An 18,375-nucleotide genomic window follows, 5' to 3' on the forward strand; every position below is an offset into this window, starting at 1 on the left:
ACAAAATAAAGGAAAACACATCATAGTTACCTCATAAAACAATGTACTCACTTTGTAACTTACCAGCACCATATACTGATAAAGTCATGGAAATAAAGCAAAGTCAGTCTCAAGAATAAAAATTACAATGAAAAGGAGAGGTATGTGGTACATACTAAGTATACTGGTATGTCTGTGGTTTATGAATCTGTAATGACTATTTTCTCGTGACAAGAGGTTTTAAAAAGCAAGCTGCTTCTCTAACATACTAAAGCCTAATTTGCCCACAGCTTTTCTGAAAGGAATATCCCTTGATCCCTTGGAATGATTTTCTGCTTCAAAAGAAAAAAAAAAAAACAATAACCACCTCATGTATACCACATGACTGAACATTTCCATTTTCCTGACCCTGCAAGAAGCCCACTATTGGTGGAAAGGATTACAATATTTAGTCCCCCTCACAGCTCCTGGTCCAGTCCTGCTCCCGAGCTTTTCTTTCTAATGCTGACCCCAAAGATGAAGACGAACTAGTGAGTGAAGCATTGCAGGTTAAGAGCTTTACTAGTTCTAGCAAGCTAAGGCTACAAGAAGCCGACTCTTAGAATGTGCAGACAGCTACAATAGTAAGTTGGATCAAGAATTCTTTAAACTTCTTAATAACTTAAAAAATATATTTATCTGGGGACCAGGCGGTGGCACACCTAGTTAAGCGCTCACTTTACAGTTCAAAGACCTCTGTTCTAGCTCTTGGTCCCCATCTGCAGGGGGAAAGCGTCACAAGTGGTGAAGGAGGGCTGCAGGGGTGTCTCTTCCTCTCTCTTCCTCTCTCTCTCTTCCTCTCCTTTCAATTTCTTCTCTGTCCCTGTTCAATAATAAATAAATTAAGTTAAAATATTTTAATTACTTATTTATTTAATGATAAATAGAGAGATCAGAGCACCACTCAGGCAGTATACAATGCCAGATTATTGAGCCAGGATAGAATCTGCTGGGGCTTCAGGCTTGAAAGCATACACTCTGCCCACTAAAACACCTCCTTGGACTCTTATTTAAAAGTAAACCGACTGCCCAAGATAAAGTACAATCTGCTTACCATCTTTGCAAACTGACCTTAACCTCTGCTTATAATAATCTTCATCTCCATCATCTCGGCATCTCACTGCTTTTCGACGTCCTCCAGTTGCAGTTTCAGCTTCAGTTTCTTCCCCAGAACTTGGTAAGAAGTCGTCATCAACCTCTTGCTTGATGACTTTCTTCTGTCGGTGTTTGAGCACAGGCCTCAGCTCACAATCTGTGTCTTCTCCTGACAGCTCTGCACCTTCAGCCTCTTCCTGTTCTACCTCTGAAGGTAAGTACTCGGACTCCTCATCCTCAGAGTCTCCCTTTGTCTTTGGCCTCACATCAGACTCTAATGATTTCTTTCTCTTTACCAATCCCACTTTCCCCTGGAACTGAAGAGCCCTCTTCTGGAGTTTCTTCATGTGCTTTTTCAAGCGCTTATCTGTCCTTGACAAAACTTGACTTTTCTTATTTGGTTTGTTTTCACTGGGTGTTGAACTCTGCTTAGAAGTCACCGAAGTTGGAGCTTTCCTAGTTGCTTTTTTAGTAGAAGCTTGCTTCTTCCTTTCAAAAGACAGTTTTGCTTGATCTGCCAAATACTTTTCAAAGTCTGATGCTTCATTGAGCATTAGTTTCCTCGGCTTTTTCTCCTGTTTCTGAGGGATCTGGGTACCAAATGGTGTCATCTGGCCAGTGCGAATAAGCTCCTCCCAAGCAGTCTCCTGCACAGGCATGAGCATGCTGCCAAGACAGGATGGTCCTGGCTCTGAAAGAGAGGTCAATGCATTGGGAACACAGTAAAACTTCCCAGGAGTACAATGGGAATAGTCACTTATTCAAGAAATAGTAGACACGTGTAACTCATGAAAAAAAAAAATCAGACACATTAAAGCTTATCATAGATGAATAGAGAAAAAAATTTAACAACATTCATCAGGCCAAATTTAATTATTCCTGTTAAGAAAAGGTGATTTTTCAATAACTTTTCCCAAAATATTTCACTATAAATGTACTCCCTATGCACCCCCCCAAACAGGCCTATTCATGTCATGTAAGACAGTAAATTTAGCTGTTTCTTTTTTAAAATTTAATTTATTTATTATTGGATAAAGACAGAGAGAAGTTGAGAGGGAAGGGCGAGATAGAGAGGGAGAGAGAACAGAGACACCTGCAACTCTACCACTCGAGAAGTTGTCCCCTGCAGGTGGGGACCAGGAGCTTGAACCCAGGTTTTGTGCACGGTTGTGTGTGTGCTTAACCAGGTGCACCACAGCCTGGCCCCAAGCTGTGTTTAAAGAGTTAAAGATAAACCTATGAGGAAAGAATCTCCCAAGTTTCCATGTCATTGCTAATACCAGTATTCACATGGCATTAAATTTAAGAAACAGTAATAACTAGGAGTCGGGTAGTAAAGCAGCGGGTTAAGTGCACATGGCTCGAAGCACAAGGACCTGTAAGGATCCCGGTTCAAGCCCCCCCAGCTCCCCACCTGCAGGGGAGTCGCTTCACAAGTGGTGAAGCAAGTCTGTAGGTGTCTATCTTTCTCTCCCTCCCCCTCTGTCTTTACCTCCTCTCTCCATTTCTCTGTCCTATCCAACGACATCAATAACTACAACAATTAGACAAGGGCAACAAAAGGAAATAAATAAAAATAATTAAAAAAAAGAAACAGTAATAACTGAAAATAGACAATCTGCACAAATACAGGCAAGTGGTTGCAAAAGGCTAGGGGTGGTCATTGTGCAGAAGCAGAAGGTGGTCAAAAGGTACAGACACCTAATTATAAAGTAAGTCCTGGGGATGTAATGTGCAGCATTAATGACAATAGTTAACAACACTATATAGGAGTTGAGAGCAATCTTAAAATGTCTCAAAGAAATAAATTACAGAGGGCCAAGTGGTTGTGCACCCAATTGAGTGCACATGTTACCAGATCCCCATCTGCAAGCGGGAAGCTTCACAAAAGGTGAAGCAGTCCTTGCAGGTGTCTCTTTTTCTCTCTCCCTCTCTCTCCCCTCTCCACCTCTCAATTTCTTTCTGTCCTAGCAAATAAAAAGAGCAGAGAGGAAAAATGGTTGCCAGGAGCAGGCACCAAGTCCCACTAATAACCCTGGTGTCAAAAAAAGAAAAAGACTTCTAACTGTGGTTGATAATAGATGCTAACTATATTTAGAATGGCAATCACCTCCTATTATATACAAAGCATTCTGCTGTCTATGTGAAATTAAGTTATATATCAATTACTTTTCAATATTTTTTTTTAAATCAGGATATATACCTAAAGTATAAATGCTCTGCTCTTACCCAAAAAAGAGTCATCATGTGGCTATACTAGTCAGTCAACTAGAGCTATTTAAATTTAGGCTGGAAATTCAGTTCCTCAGGTCCACCTACCACATTTCAGTCTTAAACTAATCACATGTGACTAATGGTTACCATACAGGTTTTCCCCCAATATCCAAAGTAGAGCATTCCCATTTGATATAATTTAGTAGGTTATTTTGGGGGTTTGGAAACAATAAAAATTATTCCACGTAAATTAATGTTAACAACATTCCCAAACCCCCAAAATAATCTATCCAGTTAAAAAATAGGAACAGTCTACTTTCAGATAATGGGAAAAACCTGTAATAGACAACACAGTGAACACTTTCATTATAGCAAGAAGGTCTACTGGACAACACTAAATTAGGCATGTGGTGTTACCTGCCTGAAGAGATGAAGTAAATTCTGAAGTTATGCCATACTATAATGCCACTCAAAAATCATCCATTATTAACTAGTAGAAATTAACTTCTGGAAAAATTATTTATAGTTGAAAATACAAAAGAAATAAGGCTTAGCGGGAAGGCATTTGTATCCTAAAACGTTTTACCAGGTTTTGTTTGTTTGTTTGTTTTATTTCAATGAGTTCTCCAAGCAAAACATAGCCACACACAAAAGCCAGATCAAAATAAAAAATTACTAGCACCCCAGTGGATCCCTTCACAATACTACTCCAAAACAATAACTGACTTATTAACACCATAGGTAAGTTATACCTGGCTTTGAGCTTCATGTAAACATTTTCTAAATCTGAGTATATATTGGTGGGTCTGTTTCCTGGACTCTCCATTCCACCCCTTGGCTTATATTTCTGCCCTTGTAACAATATAACCCTGGGTCCTGATATTTTGTTCTTCAAAACTCCTTTGGCTATTCTCAGCCCACTACATTTTAGTTTTGTTTTGCTTTGTTTTGTTTTCATTTCCAGGAATTGACCACTCCAGAAAGACTTTTTCAGACAGAAAGACAGAGGCATGAGAGGTGGTGCAGTGACTGAGCTTTGGACCCAAAAGCAGATAGAAAGATAGAGACAAAGAAACAGAGGGAAAGATACCACAGCACCAAACCTGCTCCAATGCAGTGAAGGTAAGGCTTAAATCTGAGTTCTCCACATGACAGAGCAGGCACCCTCCCAAGTGAGCTATCTTGGCAATCCAGACCCAATATATTTTTATAAAAAAAGAAAAGGTAGGAGCTAGGCGGTAGCGCGGCAGGTTATGCGCACGTGGTGCAAAGCGCAAGGACCGATATAAAGATCCCGGTTCGAGCCCCCGGCTCCCCACCTGCAGGGGGAGTCGCTTCACAGGCAGTGAAGCAGATCTGCAGGTGTCTATCTTTCTCTCCTCCTCTATGTCTTCCCCTCCTCTCTCCATTTCTCTCTGTCCTATCCACAACAACGACATCAATAACAACATAAAAATAATTACTACAACAATAAAACAAGGGCAACAAAAAGGGAAAAAATAAATAAAATAAAAAGAAAAGGTATCTGTTTGTTAGTGTCCTCACCTTACACTTTCCAACCTATACCACTGCCTTTAACGTACTCTAAAATTTATACTGGTGTTGAAACTATAAATAGAAAAAACTAGTATTATAATTTCGTGTCTTCTGATCCACAACCATGGTCTATATCCTCATTGTCTGTTATCTTTAATATTTCAATGGCATTTTATAACTCTTAATGTAAAAAGTATTACAGAAAGCTATAATTAATTAATTTATTATTATTATTGTTATTTACCAGAGCACTGCTCAGCCCTGATTTACGGTGGTGTGGAGAATTGAACCTGAGACTCTGGATCCTGAAGCATGAAAGTCTCTCTGCATAACCATTATGAAATCTACTCCCACTCGAAAGCTATATAAGTTTATTTCCACATACTTGATTTTAAATGGCATCACTGGTAAATTTAATTGTTTTAGTCTATATATAAAAATGACTGACTTGTATATTGACCTTGTATTCAATAATATTGTTAAATCAAAATGTAATTACAATAGATTATCTATCGATTCTTTTGGATTTTCTACATAATCATACACTCTGAATAATGATACTTCTATTTCTTCTTTTAATTCATACATTTACATTTCTTTTATTCCATTAATCTACTATTCAGTACAATGTTGAATAAAAGGCAACAAGTACCTCATCTCATGTTAGATGAGAAAAGTAGAGCCAAGAGTTGCAACTTTAGGTTTTGCTTTTAATTTATTCTTGTCCATCTACTTGTAAGAAAGGACTCTTAATTCTCATAACAATTTATGAAATGTGAAGATCAGGGGAAAGAGAATCTCAGGGAGTCATCTGAGCAGAGAAATGGAGGTTAGCTTCCCTTTGCTATTCTCAAAAGTTAAAAAAAAAATAAAAAAAAAAACTTGGGAAAGTAAAGAAACACAAGCATGGTCAGAGACTGGTACATGTGCTGCTGGGGATCAAACTTAGAACCTCATGCTTGAGAGTCTAGTGTTTTATGCACTGTGCCACCTCCTGGATCACTTAACTTTCTTTATGAAATTAACTAACCAACAGTGCTGAGATTTTGAACTTATTAGACATAATATTGGACCAAACGAATAGTTCACCAGGCAAAGCAGGCCAAGTCCAGGTTTAATCCCACACCTCATGGAGTGCCATGGTACACTAGGAAGCTCAGGTGCCGTGTGTTTCTCTCTACCCTACCCAAATGAAATAGCAGCCTGAGGAAAGAGAGATAATCTGGGGGTATGGATCAACCAGCCAATGTCCATGCCTAGCAGAGAAGCAATTACAGGCACCAAAACCCCTTCCTTCTGTACCACCAAAAGAATCTTGGTCCATTATATGCAAAGTTATTTACTTCAGGAAGTCCTATCATGATAAACATCAAGCAAAGATGTGGTAAACACCAAAACAATGAGAACAGTCTGAGTAAAGAAACATATTCAACACTAAGCAAAAGGAGCAAACATTAAAAAAAAGAAAAAAGAAAAAAGAAAGTCCCAGTAAATAACCTGTGGATAACTATGCCTGTCTGTTCAGCATGGAACCAGTTTCAATACAGCCAAAACAAAATAATAACTTTGCATATAATTGCAATACGCACTGACTTTTGAACTGAAAAGAAGGTGTGTGTGTGTGTGTGTGTGTGTGTGTGTGTGTATGTGTGCAGTGCCTCTGAGATTCATTTAACAGTCTTGTACTATACTGTGCTTTACTCCATCATAATGACAAAAACAAGCCCTCTTTCATGTTTTCATTTAGTACAAAAAAGTCAGATTTCCCCACTGTTTTGTTGTCTGTGTACCTGCTGGAACTACAGTAGTTGAATACTGCAGTAGCATTTCAGTTCTCTTTTTTATTGAAAGTGCTCAAAAATTGTTTTTTAAATGTTTTCAAAAACAATTAAAAACATTTTATATTTAAAAAAAAAAAAAAAGAATTTTGGTCCATACTTGCAGAGGGGTAAATGTTAGGGGAAGATGACCACTGAAATTCAGAACATCAGTAACCAGGAAATTCCCATCACTGAGAGAGAAGAGAATCTTGAGAACACCTGAGGATGTCAAGAGCTATTTCTTATCTGCGAGGGAAGAGGGAAAAATAGAAAGATACTCAGCAGTTTTAATAGATGTAGGTCTATCTTAGAAAAGAAGTGAAGGCAGGACTGTAGACGTGAATAAAAATGGGCAATTATATACATACACACACACACACACACACACACACACACACACACACACACTTATCTATGATCTTAGGAGAACTATGGTGTTTACCACTGGAGAGGAGTGGGGGTGAGAGGATACAAAGCTTTGGTGGCAGGAGTGGTATGGAATTATACCCTTATTATTTTTGTGACCTTGTAAATCATTATTAAATCACTAATGAAATAAAATTTAAGCAAAGCAGCCTAAGAGTGGTGAAATCATAAAAACTGTGGGGGCTGCGGCTGGGGGTGGTAACACAGTGAACTGGCATCTCATGTGCCTTGGTGGTACTCTGGTTCGCTTTCCTCTTTATCTCTGAAAAAATAAAGAAGATACATACACGCACATTCATATACATATATACACTTATTTTTATTTATTTTTTTAATATTTATTTTTCTTTTTGTTGCCTTTTTTTATTGTTGTTGTTATTCATGTCATTGTTGCTGGATAGGACAGAGAGACATTTCAGAGAGGAGGGGAAGAGAGAGAGGGGAGAGAAAGATAAGACACCTGCAGACCTGCTTCACCATCTGTGAAGTGACTCCCCTGCAGGTGGGGAGCCGGGGCTCAAACCAGGATCCTTCTGCCAGTCCTTGCACTTTGTGCCACGTGCGCTTAGCCCACTGCACTACCGCCCAACTCCCTATTTATTTTGTTATGAGAACACTGCTCAGCTTTAACTCAGAGATTAAAGCTGCGACCTCAGAGCCTCAAGCATGAAAGCCTTTTTGTAAAAGAACCACTATGCTATCTCCCTGACCTATAAAAGCATATTCTTAAATTTAAAAAAGTCTTTTCTTCATGTTTGATGCCTATAGTCAGCAGTTATCTCCCCATACCCCCAACCCCCATACACACACACACCCATCACTATCCTCAGTATTCTTTTTAAAAAATATTTATTTAGATTCGACTTCCGGAGGCGGAGCTACGAGCAGCAGATTGCTTTCTCTCCTCTCCTCTCCTCTCCTCTCCCGGATCAACTAGGAATACCAAAGGAGACCACCCGGACCGAAACAAGACAGGACTAGAATGACCACAGAAACCCAGTAAATCACCCGTGAGTACAAACACGCATGGCTGGTGACAGAGAGGAGAGAGGGGCCTAAGGAGAGATTAAGTGACTGCTAACAGTTCGACAGTTTGTCAGTGGAGACACCACCTTCAGTCTGCTCCACCAACAAGGGGACAGCTGAAGGGAGGAAAGGACTCCCCAGAGACTCACCAAGTGCAACTCTGAGTCTCCACTGCTACTACCCTCAGAATCTGGAGCAGCAACAGGGAGGGACACCAGGGTACAGAGATCTAACCGGGAAACTCAGAAGACCTATACCTCGGTGGCATAGCTGAGGGGCTGTGAAAGTCTCTTTGCATAACCACTGGATTATCTCTGCCACACCCTGCTTTATCTCTTGGTCAGGAGTCAGTGATTAAGCTAAGAAGCCTATTGATAGTTTAAAAGCCCTCAGGCTCCCATAGCCTACAAGGGAAAAAAAAAAAGGCTTTTACACCACTGAACTCCAACTCAGGGATTGAAAAAACTGTTAACTTATTTAAAATGGTTAAAACAACAAGAAAAAATATTGGAGACTCGAACCAGGACAAGAGTCCAGCTAAAAGTCCTCCAGAGGGTGAAGCACAAAACAACGAGTTCAACATCCAAACATTAGCTAAGGAAATAATAACAGGAGTGAGTAAAGAATTTGAAAAAATTGTAATCAGAAATGCAGGAACAACAAATGAGAATATGGAAGAAAATTCTAATTATCTCATGGTTATTAGAGAGCTGAAAGCTGAAATCTCTGAGCTAAGAAGGCAACTAGCTGAACAAGCTAAAACAGTATCAGAGCAGGGCAACAAAATAGATGAACTCCAGAAAGCAGTAGAGGGCAGAGAGAATAGAATCAATGAGGCTGAAGACAGAATTAGCAAGATTGAGGATGAATTAGAGACAACTAAAAAAGAAGTAAGAGATCTCAAAAAGAGATTAAGAGATGCTGAAAACAACAACAGAGTCCTATGGGATGACTTCAAAAGAAACAATATACGCATTATTGGCTTACCAGAGGAAGAAAGAGAAGGGGAGGAAGAAAGCGTTCTCCAGGCCATAATAGCTGAAAATTTCTCTAGTCTAGACAACACCAAAGACATAAAGATTCAAGAAGCCCAGAGGGTCCCAAACAGAATTAACCCAGACCTAAAGACACCAAGACATGTCATACTTAGATTGGAAAGGAATAAGGATAAAGAAAGGATCCTCAAGGCTGCAAGAGAAAAACAAAAAGTCACCTACAAAGGAAAACCCATAAGATTAGCAGCAGACTTCTCCATACAAACACTACAGGCCAGAAGAGAATGGCAAGATATCTATCGAGTGCTCAATGAGAAAGGCTTTCAGCCAAGAATACTATATCCTGCTAGATTGTCATTCAGACTAGATGGAAGCATCAAAACCTTCTCAGACAAGCAACAGTTGAAGGAAGCAACCATCACCAAGCCTGCCCTGAAAGAAGTTCTGAAAGGTCTCCTATAAACAGTCAGACCACCACAAATAAGACATATATCAAAACACTCTAAAACTCTACAAGAATGGCGTTAAAATATCTTCAATCTTTGATATCAATAAATGTGAATGGCCTGAATTCACCTATTAAAAGACACAGAGTAGGAAGATGGATCAGAAAACACAACCCAACAATATGTTGTCTACAGGAAACTCACCTAACGCAACAAGACAAACACAGACTTAAAGTGAAAGGATGGAAAACTATCATTCAAGCCAATGGCCCACAAAAAAGGGCAGGAACAGCTATTCTCATATCTGACATGATAGACTTTAAAATAGATAAGATTAAAAAAGATAGGAATGGACACTACTTAATGCTCAGAGGATCAGTCAATCAAGAGGACTTAACAATTATTAATATCTATGCACCCAATGAGAAGCCATCTAAATACATCAAACTTCTACTGAAAGAGCTACAACAATATATTAACAGTAACACAATCATAGTAGGGGACTTCAACACCCCACTATCTCAACTTGACAGATCATCCAGGCAGAAAATCAGTAAAGACATAAGGGAGCTAAATGAAGAGATAGATAAACTAGAACTATTGGACATTTTCAGAGTCATTCATCCCAAGAAACTGGAATACACATTTTACTCAAATCCACATGGATCATTCTCAAGGATAGACCATACGTTAGGCCACAAAGACAGCATCAGCCTATTCAAGAGCACTGAAATCATCCCAAGCATCTTCTCAGACCACAGTGGAATTAAACTAACATTTAACAATCAACAAAAGATTAGTAACAGTGCCAAAATGTGGAAGCTCAACAGTACACTTCTTAACAACTTCTGGGTCAAAGAGGAAATCAAGGAAGAAATCAAAATGTTTCAAGAGTTCAATGAAAATGAAGACACAAGCTATCAAAATATTTGGGACACAGCTAAAGCAGTCCTAAGAGGGAAGTTCATAGCTATACAAGCACACATTAGGAAACAAGAAAAGGCACAAATAAACCGCCTGATTGCACATCTCAAAGACCTAGAAGAAGAACAACAAAGGAATCCTAAAGCAACCAGAAGGACAGAAATTACTAAAGTTAGGGCAGAAATAAATAACATTGAGAATAGGAAAACCATACAAAAGATCAATGAAAGTAAATGTTGGTTCTTCGAAAGAGTAAACAAAATCGACAAACCTTTAGCCAGACTCACAAAACAAAAAAGGGAGAAGACCCAAATAAATCGGATAGTAAATGAAAGAGGAGAAATCACAACAGACACTGCAGAAATTCAACATATCATGCGAGGCTACTATGAACAACTATATGCCACCAAGCTAGAGAACCTGGAAGAAATGAATGATTTCCTAGATACCTACCAACTTCCAAAACTAAGTAAAGAGGAAGTGGATAACATGAACAGGCCCATCACAGCTAATGAAATTGAAACAGTTATCAAAAATCTTCCCAAAAATAAAAGTCCTGGACCAGATGGTTTTACAAATGAATTCTACAAAACTTCCAAAGAAGAACTAATACCTCTACTTTTAAAAGTCTTCCAGAAGATTGAAGACACTGGAATACTCCCTGCCAGCTTCTATGAAGCCAACATCACCCTGATACCAAAAGCAGACAGGGACACAACCAAAAAAGAAAACTACAGACCAATATCTCTGATGAACATAGATGCGAAAATATTGAACAAAATTCTAGCCAACCGGATACAGCAGTATATCAAAAAAATTGTTCATCATGACCAAGTGGGGTTTATCCCAGGCATGCAAGGTTGGTTTAATATACGTAAGTCAATCAATGTGATCCACCACATCAACAAAAGCAAGACCAAAAACCACATGGTCATATCAATAGATGCAGAGAAAGCCTTTGACAAAATACAACATCCCTTTATGATCAAAACACTACAAAAAATAGGAATAGATGGAAAATTCCTGAAGATAGTGGAATCTATATATAGCAAACCTACAGCCAACATCATACTCAATGGTGAAAAACTGGAAGCATTTCCCCTCAGATCAGGTACTAGACAGGGCTGCCCACTATCACCATTACTATTCAACATAGTGTTGGAAGTTCTTGCCATAGCAATCAGGCAGGAGCAAGGAATTAAAGGCATACAGATTGGAAGAGAAGAAGTCAAACTCTCCTTATTTGCAGATGACATGATAGTATACATGGAAAAACCTAAGGAATCCAGCAAGAAGCTTTTGGAAATCATCAGGCAATACAGTAATGTGTCAGGCTATAAAATTAACATTCAAAAGTCAGTGGCATTCCTCTATGCAAACACTAAGTTAGAAGAAATTGAAATCCAGAAATCAGTTCCTTTTTCTATAGCAACAAAAACTATAAAATATCTAGGAATAAACCTAACCAAAGAAGTGAAAGACTTGTATACTGAAAATTATGAGTCACTACTCAAAGAAATTGAAAAAGACACAAAGAAGTGGAAAGATATTCCATGTTCATGGGTTGGAAGAATTAACATCATCAAAATGAATATATTACCCAGAGCCATCTACAAATTTAATGCTATCCCCATCAAGATCCCAAGCACATTTTTTAGGAGAATAGAACAAATGCTACAAATGTTTATCTGGAACCAGAAAAGACCTAGAATTGCCAAAACGATCTTGAGAAAAAAGAACAGAACCGGAGGCATCACACTGCCAGATCTCAAACTGTATTATAGGGCCATTGTCATCAAAACTGCTTGGTACTGGAACATGAACAGACACACTGACCAGTGGAATAGAATTGAGAGCCCAGAAATGAGGCCCCACACGTATGGACATCTAATCTTTGACAAAGGGGCCCAGACTATTATATGGGGGAAGCAGAGTCTCTTCAACAAATGGTGTTGGAAACAATGGGTTGAAACATGCAGAAGAATGAAACTGAATCACTGTATTTCACCAAATACAAAAGTAAATTCCAAGTGGATCAAGGACTTGGATGTTAGACCAGAAACTATCAGATACTTAGAGGAAAATATTGGCAGAGCTCTTTTCCGCATACATTTTAAAGACATTTTCAGTGAAACGAATCCAATTACAAGGAAGACTAAGGCAAGTATAAACCTATGGGACTACATCAAATTAAAAAGCTTCTTCACAGCAAACGAAACCACTATCCAAATCAAGAGACCCCTCACAGAATGGGAGAAGATCTTTACATGCCATACATCAGATAAGAGTTTAATAACCAACATATATAAAGAGCTTGCCAGACTCAACAACAAGACAACAAAAAACCCCATCCAAAAATGGGGGGAGGACTTGGACAGAATATTCACCACAGAAGAGATCCAAAAGGCCGAGAAACACATGAAAAAATGCTCCAAGTCTCTGATTGTCAGAGAAATGCAAATCAAGACAACAATGAGATATCACTTCACTCCTGTGAGAATGTCACACATCAGAAAAGGTAACAGCAGCAAATGCTGGAGAGGGTGTGGGGTCAAAGGAACCCTCCTGCACTGCTGGTGGGAATGTCAATTGGTCCAACCTCTGTGGAGAACAGTTTGGAGAACTCTCAGAAGGCTAGAAATGGACCTACCCTATGACCCTGCAATTCCCCTCCTGGGGATATATCCTAAGGAACCCAAAACAGCCATCCAAAAAGATCTGTGTACACATATGTTCTTGGCAGCACAATTTGTAATAGCCAAAACCTGGAAGCAACCCAGGTGTCCAACAACAGATGAGTGGCTGAGCAAGTTGTGGTATATATACACAATGGAATACTACTCAGCTGTAAAAAATGGTGATTTCACCGTTTTCAGCCGATCTTGGATGGACCTTGAAAAAATCATGTTGAGTGAAATAAGTCAGAAACAGAAGGATGAATACGGGATGATCTCACTCTCAGGCCGAAGTTGAAAAACAAGATTAGAAAAGAAAACACAAGTCGAACCTGAAATGGAATTGGAGTATTACACCAAAGTAAAAGACTCTGGGGTGGGTGGGTGGGTGGGGAGAATACAGGTCCATGAAAAATGATGAATGAAATAGTGGGGGTTTTATTGTTAAATGGGAATCTGGGGAATGTTATGCATGTAAAAAAAAAAAAAAAAAAAAGAAGTAGAAACGCAAAGCAGAAATTGACTGAGTTTGGAGTATGGCACCAAAGTAAGAAAGCAGAAGTACACTAGAGTTTGCATCACCAGGTTCCAGGTGTCATCAGGATGCCGGCCAGACTTCCCTGGATTGAAGACCCCACCAATGTGTCCTGGAGCTCAGCTTCCCCAGAGACCCACCCTACTAGGGAAAGAGAGAGGCAGACTGGGAGTATGGACCGACCAGTCAATGCCCATGTTCAGCGGGGAAGCAATTACAGAAGCCAGACCTTCTACCTTCTGCAACCCACAATGACCCTGGGTCCATGCTCCCAGAGGGATAGAGAATGGGAAAGCTATCGGGGGAGGGGGTGGGATATGGAGATTGGGCGGTGAGAATTGTGTGGGGTTGTACCCCTCCTACCCTATGGTTTTGTTAATTAATCCTTTCTTAAATAAAAATAAAAAAAAAAAAAAAAAAAGAAAAGGTAACAGCAGCAAATGCTGGAGAGGGTGTGGGGTCAAAGGAACCCTCCTGCACTGCTGGTGGGAATGTCAATTGGTCCAACCTCTGTGGAGAACAGTTTGGAGAACTCTCAGAAGGCTAGAAATGGACCTACCCTATGACCCTGCAATTCCCCTCCTGGGGATATATCCTAAGGAACCCAAAACAGCCATCCAAAAAGATCTGTGTACACATATGTTCTTGGCAGCACAATTTGTAATAGCCAAAACCTGGAAGCAACCCAGGTGTCCAACAACAGATGAGTGGCTGAGCAAGTTGTGGTATATATACACAATGGAATACTACTCAGCTGTAAAAAATGGTGATTTCACCGTTTTCAGCCGATCTTGGATGGACCTTGAAAAAATCATGTTGAGTGAAATAAGTCAGAAACAGAAGGATGAATACGGGATGATCTCACTCTCAGGCCGAAGTTGAAAAACAAGATTAGAAAAGAAAACACAAGTCGAACCTGAAATGGAATTGGAGTATTACACCAAAGTAAAAGACTCTGGGGTGGGTGGGTGGGTGGGGAGAATACAGGTCCATGAAAAATGATGAATGAAATAGTGGGGGTTTTATTGTTAAATGGGAATCTGGGGAATGTTATGCATGTAAAAAAAAAAAAAAAAAAAAAAGAAGTAGAAACGCAAAGCAGAAATTGACTGAGTTTGGAGTATGGCACCAAAGTAAGAAAGCAGAAGTACACTAGAGTTTGCATCACCAGGTTCCAGGTGTCATCAGGATGCCGGCCAGACTTCCCTGGATTGAAGACCCCACCAATGTGTCCTGGAGCTCAGCTTCCCCAGAGACCCACCCTACTAGGGAAAGAGAGAGGCAGACTGGGAGTATGGACCGACCAGTCAATGCCCATGTTCAGCGGGGAAGCAATTACAGAAGCCAGACCTTCTACCTTCTGCAACCCACAATGACCCTGGGTCCATGCTCCCAGAGGGATAGAGAATGGGAAAGCTATCGGGGGAGGGGGTGGGATATGGAGATTGGGCGGTGGGAATTGTGTGGGGTTGTACCCCTCCTACCCTATGGTTTTGTTAATTAATCCTTTCTTAAATAAAAATAAAAAAAATAAAAAAAAGAAAAGGTAACAGCAGCAAATGCTGGAGAGGGTGTGGGGTCAAAGGAACCCTCCTGCACTGCTGGTGGGTATGTAAATTGGTCCAACCTCTGTGGAGAACAGTCTGGAGAACTCTCAGAAGGCTAGAAATGGACCTACCCTATGACCCTGCAATTCCTCTCCTGGGGATATAAAAAAATATATATATATATTTATTTATTTATTTATTTATTCCCTTTTGTTGCCCTTGTTGTTTTATTGTTGTAGTTATTATTGTTACTGTTGTTGTTGTTGGATAGGACAGAGAGAAATGGAGAGAGGAGGGGAGACAGAAAGGGGGAGAGAAAGATAGACACCTGCAGACCTGCTTCACCGCCTGTGAAGTGACTCCCCTGCAGGTGGGGAGCCGGGGGGCTTAAACCCAGATCCTTTTGCAGGTCCTTGTGCTTTGCGCCACCTGGGTTTAACCCGCTGCGCTACCACCCGACTCCCTATCCTCAGTATTCTTACCTGAATCCTCTTCCTCCAGACTGGCATGATCTAGTTCAATGTGTGCCTCTGCTCCTCCAAGGATTGCCTGCAGACGTTTTTGTTTTGCTGTGATCTTCTTTAGCTGTTGTTCCTTAAATGGTAAATAATGAACAAAAAACAACAATAAAGCAATTTATTATTAAATAGAAATGGTATCATCACAAACTTTAAAAACGTCAGTTAAGAGCAAGATAAAATCAGACAGAAATCTTGTATCTGACTATGCCATAAACTTATAATGATCACTTTCTGAGCAGAAAGTAGACCTAAAAACATTCCCATCAACGTGGCCACCACAGTTTTCTCTGTGCAGAGTACTGAAGTTCATCTGAACTGACTCTACTAACTTAGAAGACAGCAAAATACATATTGCTATACCATATATTTTACCATACCCACTCCAGACTCCTCTTTGTCCTGTCTCCCTCTACATCATCCGAGCTTGGCTATACCCACTTTTAAGACCTCCCCATCAATTAGGCCTGTGATACCTGATTCTTCTGCCCAAGATCAATAAAATGTAAACACCAAAATGAGTGTAGGGCCAGGTAGAAATCCTGAATATAGATATAATGCTATAATAATTTACAATTCATTGTCTCTTAAAAAACCCTTCTTTGCAAGTCACAGAGGCGGCTGAGAAGCAGAGTTCCTACTTTGCACAAATGAGGCTCTAGACTCCACCTGGCACCACCTCAGACAAGTAGGGAGAACAAAGATGGCGGACCAATGCTTTGTTCTCTCTCTTTCCCTCTCTCATGCTCTTTCATTCTAAATATTAAGAAGTTGAGCCAGAAGATAGTTCAGATAATGCACACAACTGAGATTCTGGTTGACTACATTAAAACAAAATCTTTCAGCAAAGCCTTATTTACAACAACCTTACTTTCTAATTAGTTGATTTCTAAACATAAAAGAGCTGCTAATGAAAGACAGAAATATTTCACTGCTTTAGACTAGTACCTAAAGTTTGTTCCTCTACACGCCTTGAAACCCAACTAATAAAAAGATCCTGGTAAGTAAAGTCTCAGCACACTCATTCATATGTTCCTAAGAGGCCACATGTCTCCTCTCATGTGCTGTCACAAACCATTAACTCTGACCTTTGGGCTACTATTCTGGAGGCAAGTGAAAAAGATGGCATAGTGAAGATAATGGACTAGTGAGTGAAAAGATAATAAAAGACAAAACTGAGTCTACGCATACCTCTACAAGTAGAGTTTAAATAAAAAATGAAACAAGCTCTCTAACACTGCAATATATCTCACAAGCACATGAATATCTGCTAATCATGTTTGACAGCATGAAGAAATAAAACGACCGGTCACTCCTGTCTACTGCAGTACTTTCATACAGTGCATGTAAAACCTAAAGCAGGCTTCAAGCCTCTTAACAATGTTGTAAGTCATAGATATTTCCTACTCTAGGTCCTATATCCCTAGGTGCAGACCCAGTCAATGTGGCTGGGGAATGACTGTAATACCTAAGGCCAATCTAGTGAACACAAGACCCTGAAAGATCACAGGAAGATAAAAAAAAATGTTGACCAACAATACAAGCAAGACTTGACCAGGATGACAATGGTGAGAGAGGCCAGCTTGCCAAACCAGAGTCTAAGCTGAACAAACAAAACAGTGAAAACTAGGCCAACCATAGACGTACGTGAGTGAGGCGGAGTACAACATCAAAAGGGGAACTTACTCATATATATCTGTTTCACATCTTATAAATACTTTTCAGGACACTTCCTATTAAAGTGGCATAAATGATGACTTATCAAAAATCCATTACTTCATATGTTATTTGGAATCACCTTATTATACTTCTGTCGTTTTACAGAATCTAGTTTCCTGTTGATGGCTTTATTGGTGGCAGCCTGAGGACTAAGCTGTTCAATAATTTTATTGATTTGCCTCAAGGATGTTGTACATGACCTGAAAAAGGAAAAGAAAATGTCCATTGTTCACCCTGGTAACAATTTTTCATAGGATGATATAAGGAAAGAAATGCTAATAAAAACATGTCCCTTTACTTATTAACTAAAAGATAAAAGTTCTTACAGCAAATGCGTTTGTTTTTTTAGTCACAAACAGAACTTGAAGAACTGTTAGAAGTTTAAGATGACTGTTAGTGTCTTTTTTTTTTTAAGTTTTACTCATTATTAGGTGTCGGGCCTTAAGCCACCACCACCACCACCGCCCCCCGCCCCCCTCCCTTCTGCTCCATCCTCCATTGCTGATACTATGGTCTATTTACATAATCATTGTTTTTTTTAATATTTATTTTATTTATTTATTCCCTTTTGTTGCCCTTGTTGTTTTATTGTTGTAGTTATTATTGTTGTTGTCGTTGTTGGATAGGACAGAGAGAAATGGAGAGAGGAGGGGAAGACAGAGAGGAGGAGAGAAAGATAGACACCTGCAGACCTGCTTCACCACCTGTGAAGCGACTCCCCTGCAGGTGGGGAGCCGGGGTTCAAACCGGGATCCTTATGCCGGTCTTTGTGCTTTGCGCCACTTGCGCTTAACCCGCTGCGCTACAGCCCGACTCCCCATAATCATTGTTTTGCCTGAAAGATCCCCACCTTTGATCTATCTTCTTTCTACCTGGAGACC

The 18,375-nt window shown here is 39.8% G+C and overlaps 1 protein-coding gene across 3 annotated transcripts in view; it reads right to left on the bottom strand.

Annotated features, from left to right (window-relative positions):
- The window catches only part of ERCC6 (ERCC excision repair 6, chromatin remodeling factor), a 102,010-nt gene that overhangs the window by 78,221 nt on the left and 5,414 nt on the right, over positions 1-18,375 (bottom strand). For 2 of the 3 annotated variants that reach the window (XM_007526483.3, XM_060191455.1), the window contains exons 3-5: positions 17,574-17,694; positions 15,740-15,851; positions 1,090-1,804 (exon numbers count right to left, since the gene is read on the bottom strand). In XM_007526483.3, the coding sequence (XP_007526545.1) occupies positions 1,090-1,804; positions 15,740-15,851; positions 17,574-17,694 (948 nt within the window). The remainder of the gene's footprint in view (positions 1-1,089; positions 1,805-15,739; positions 15,852-17,573; positions 17,695-18,375) is intronic. The other variant, XM_060191463.1, reaches the window with a different exon arrangement.

This window comes from Erinaceus europaeus, chromosome 1 (genome assembly GCF_950295315.1).
Source record: "Erinaceus europaeus chromosome 1, mEriEur2.1, whole genome shotgun sequence".
Lineage (NCBI taxonomy): Eukaryota > Metazoa > Chordata > Mammalia > Eulipotyphla > Erinaceidae > Erinaceus > Erinaceus europaeus.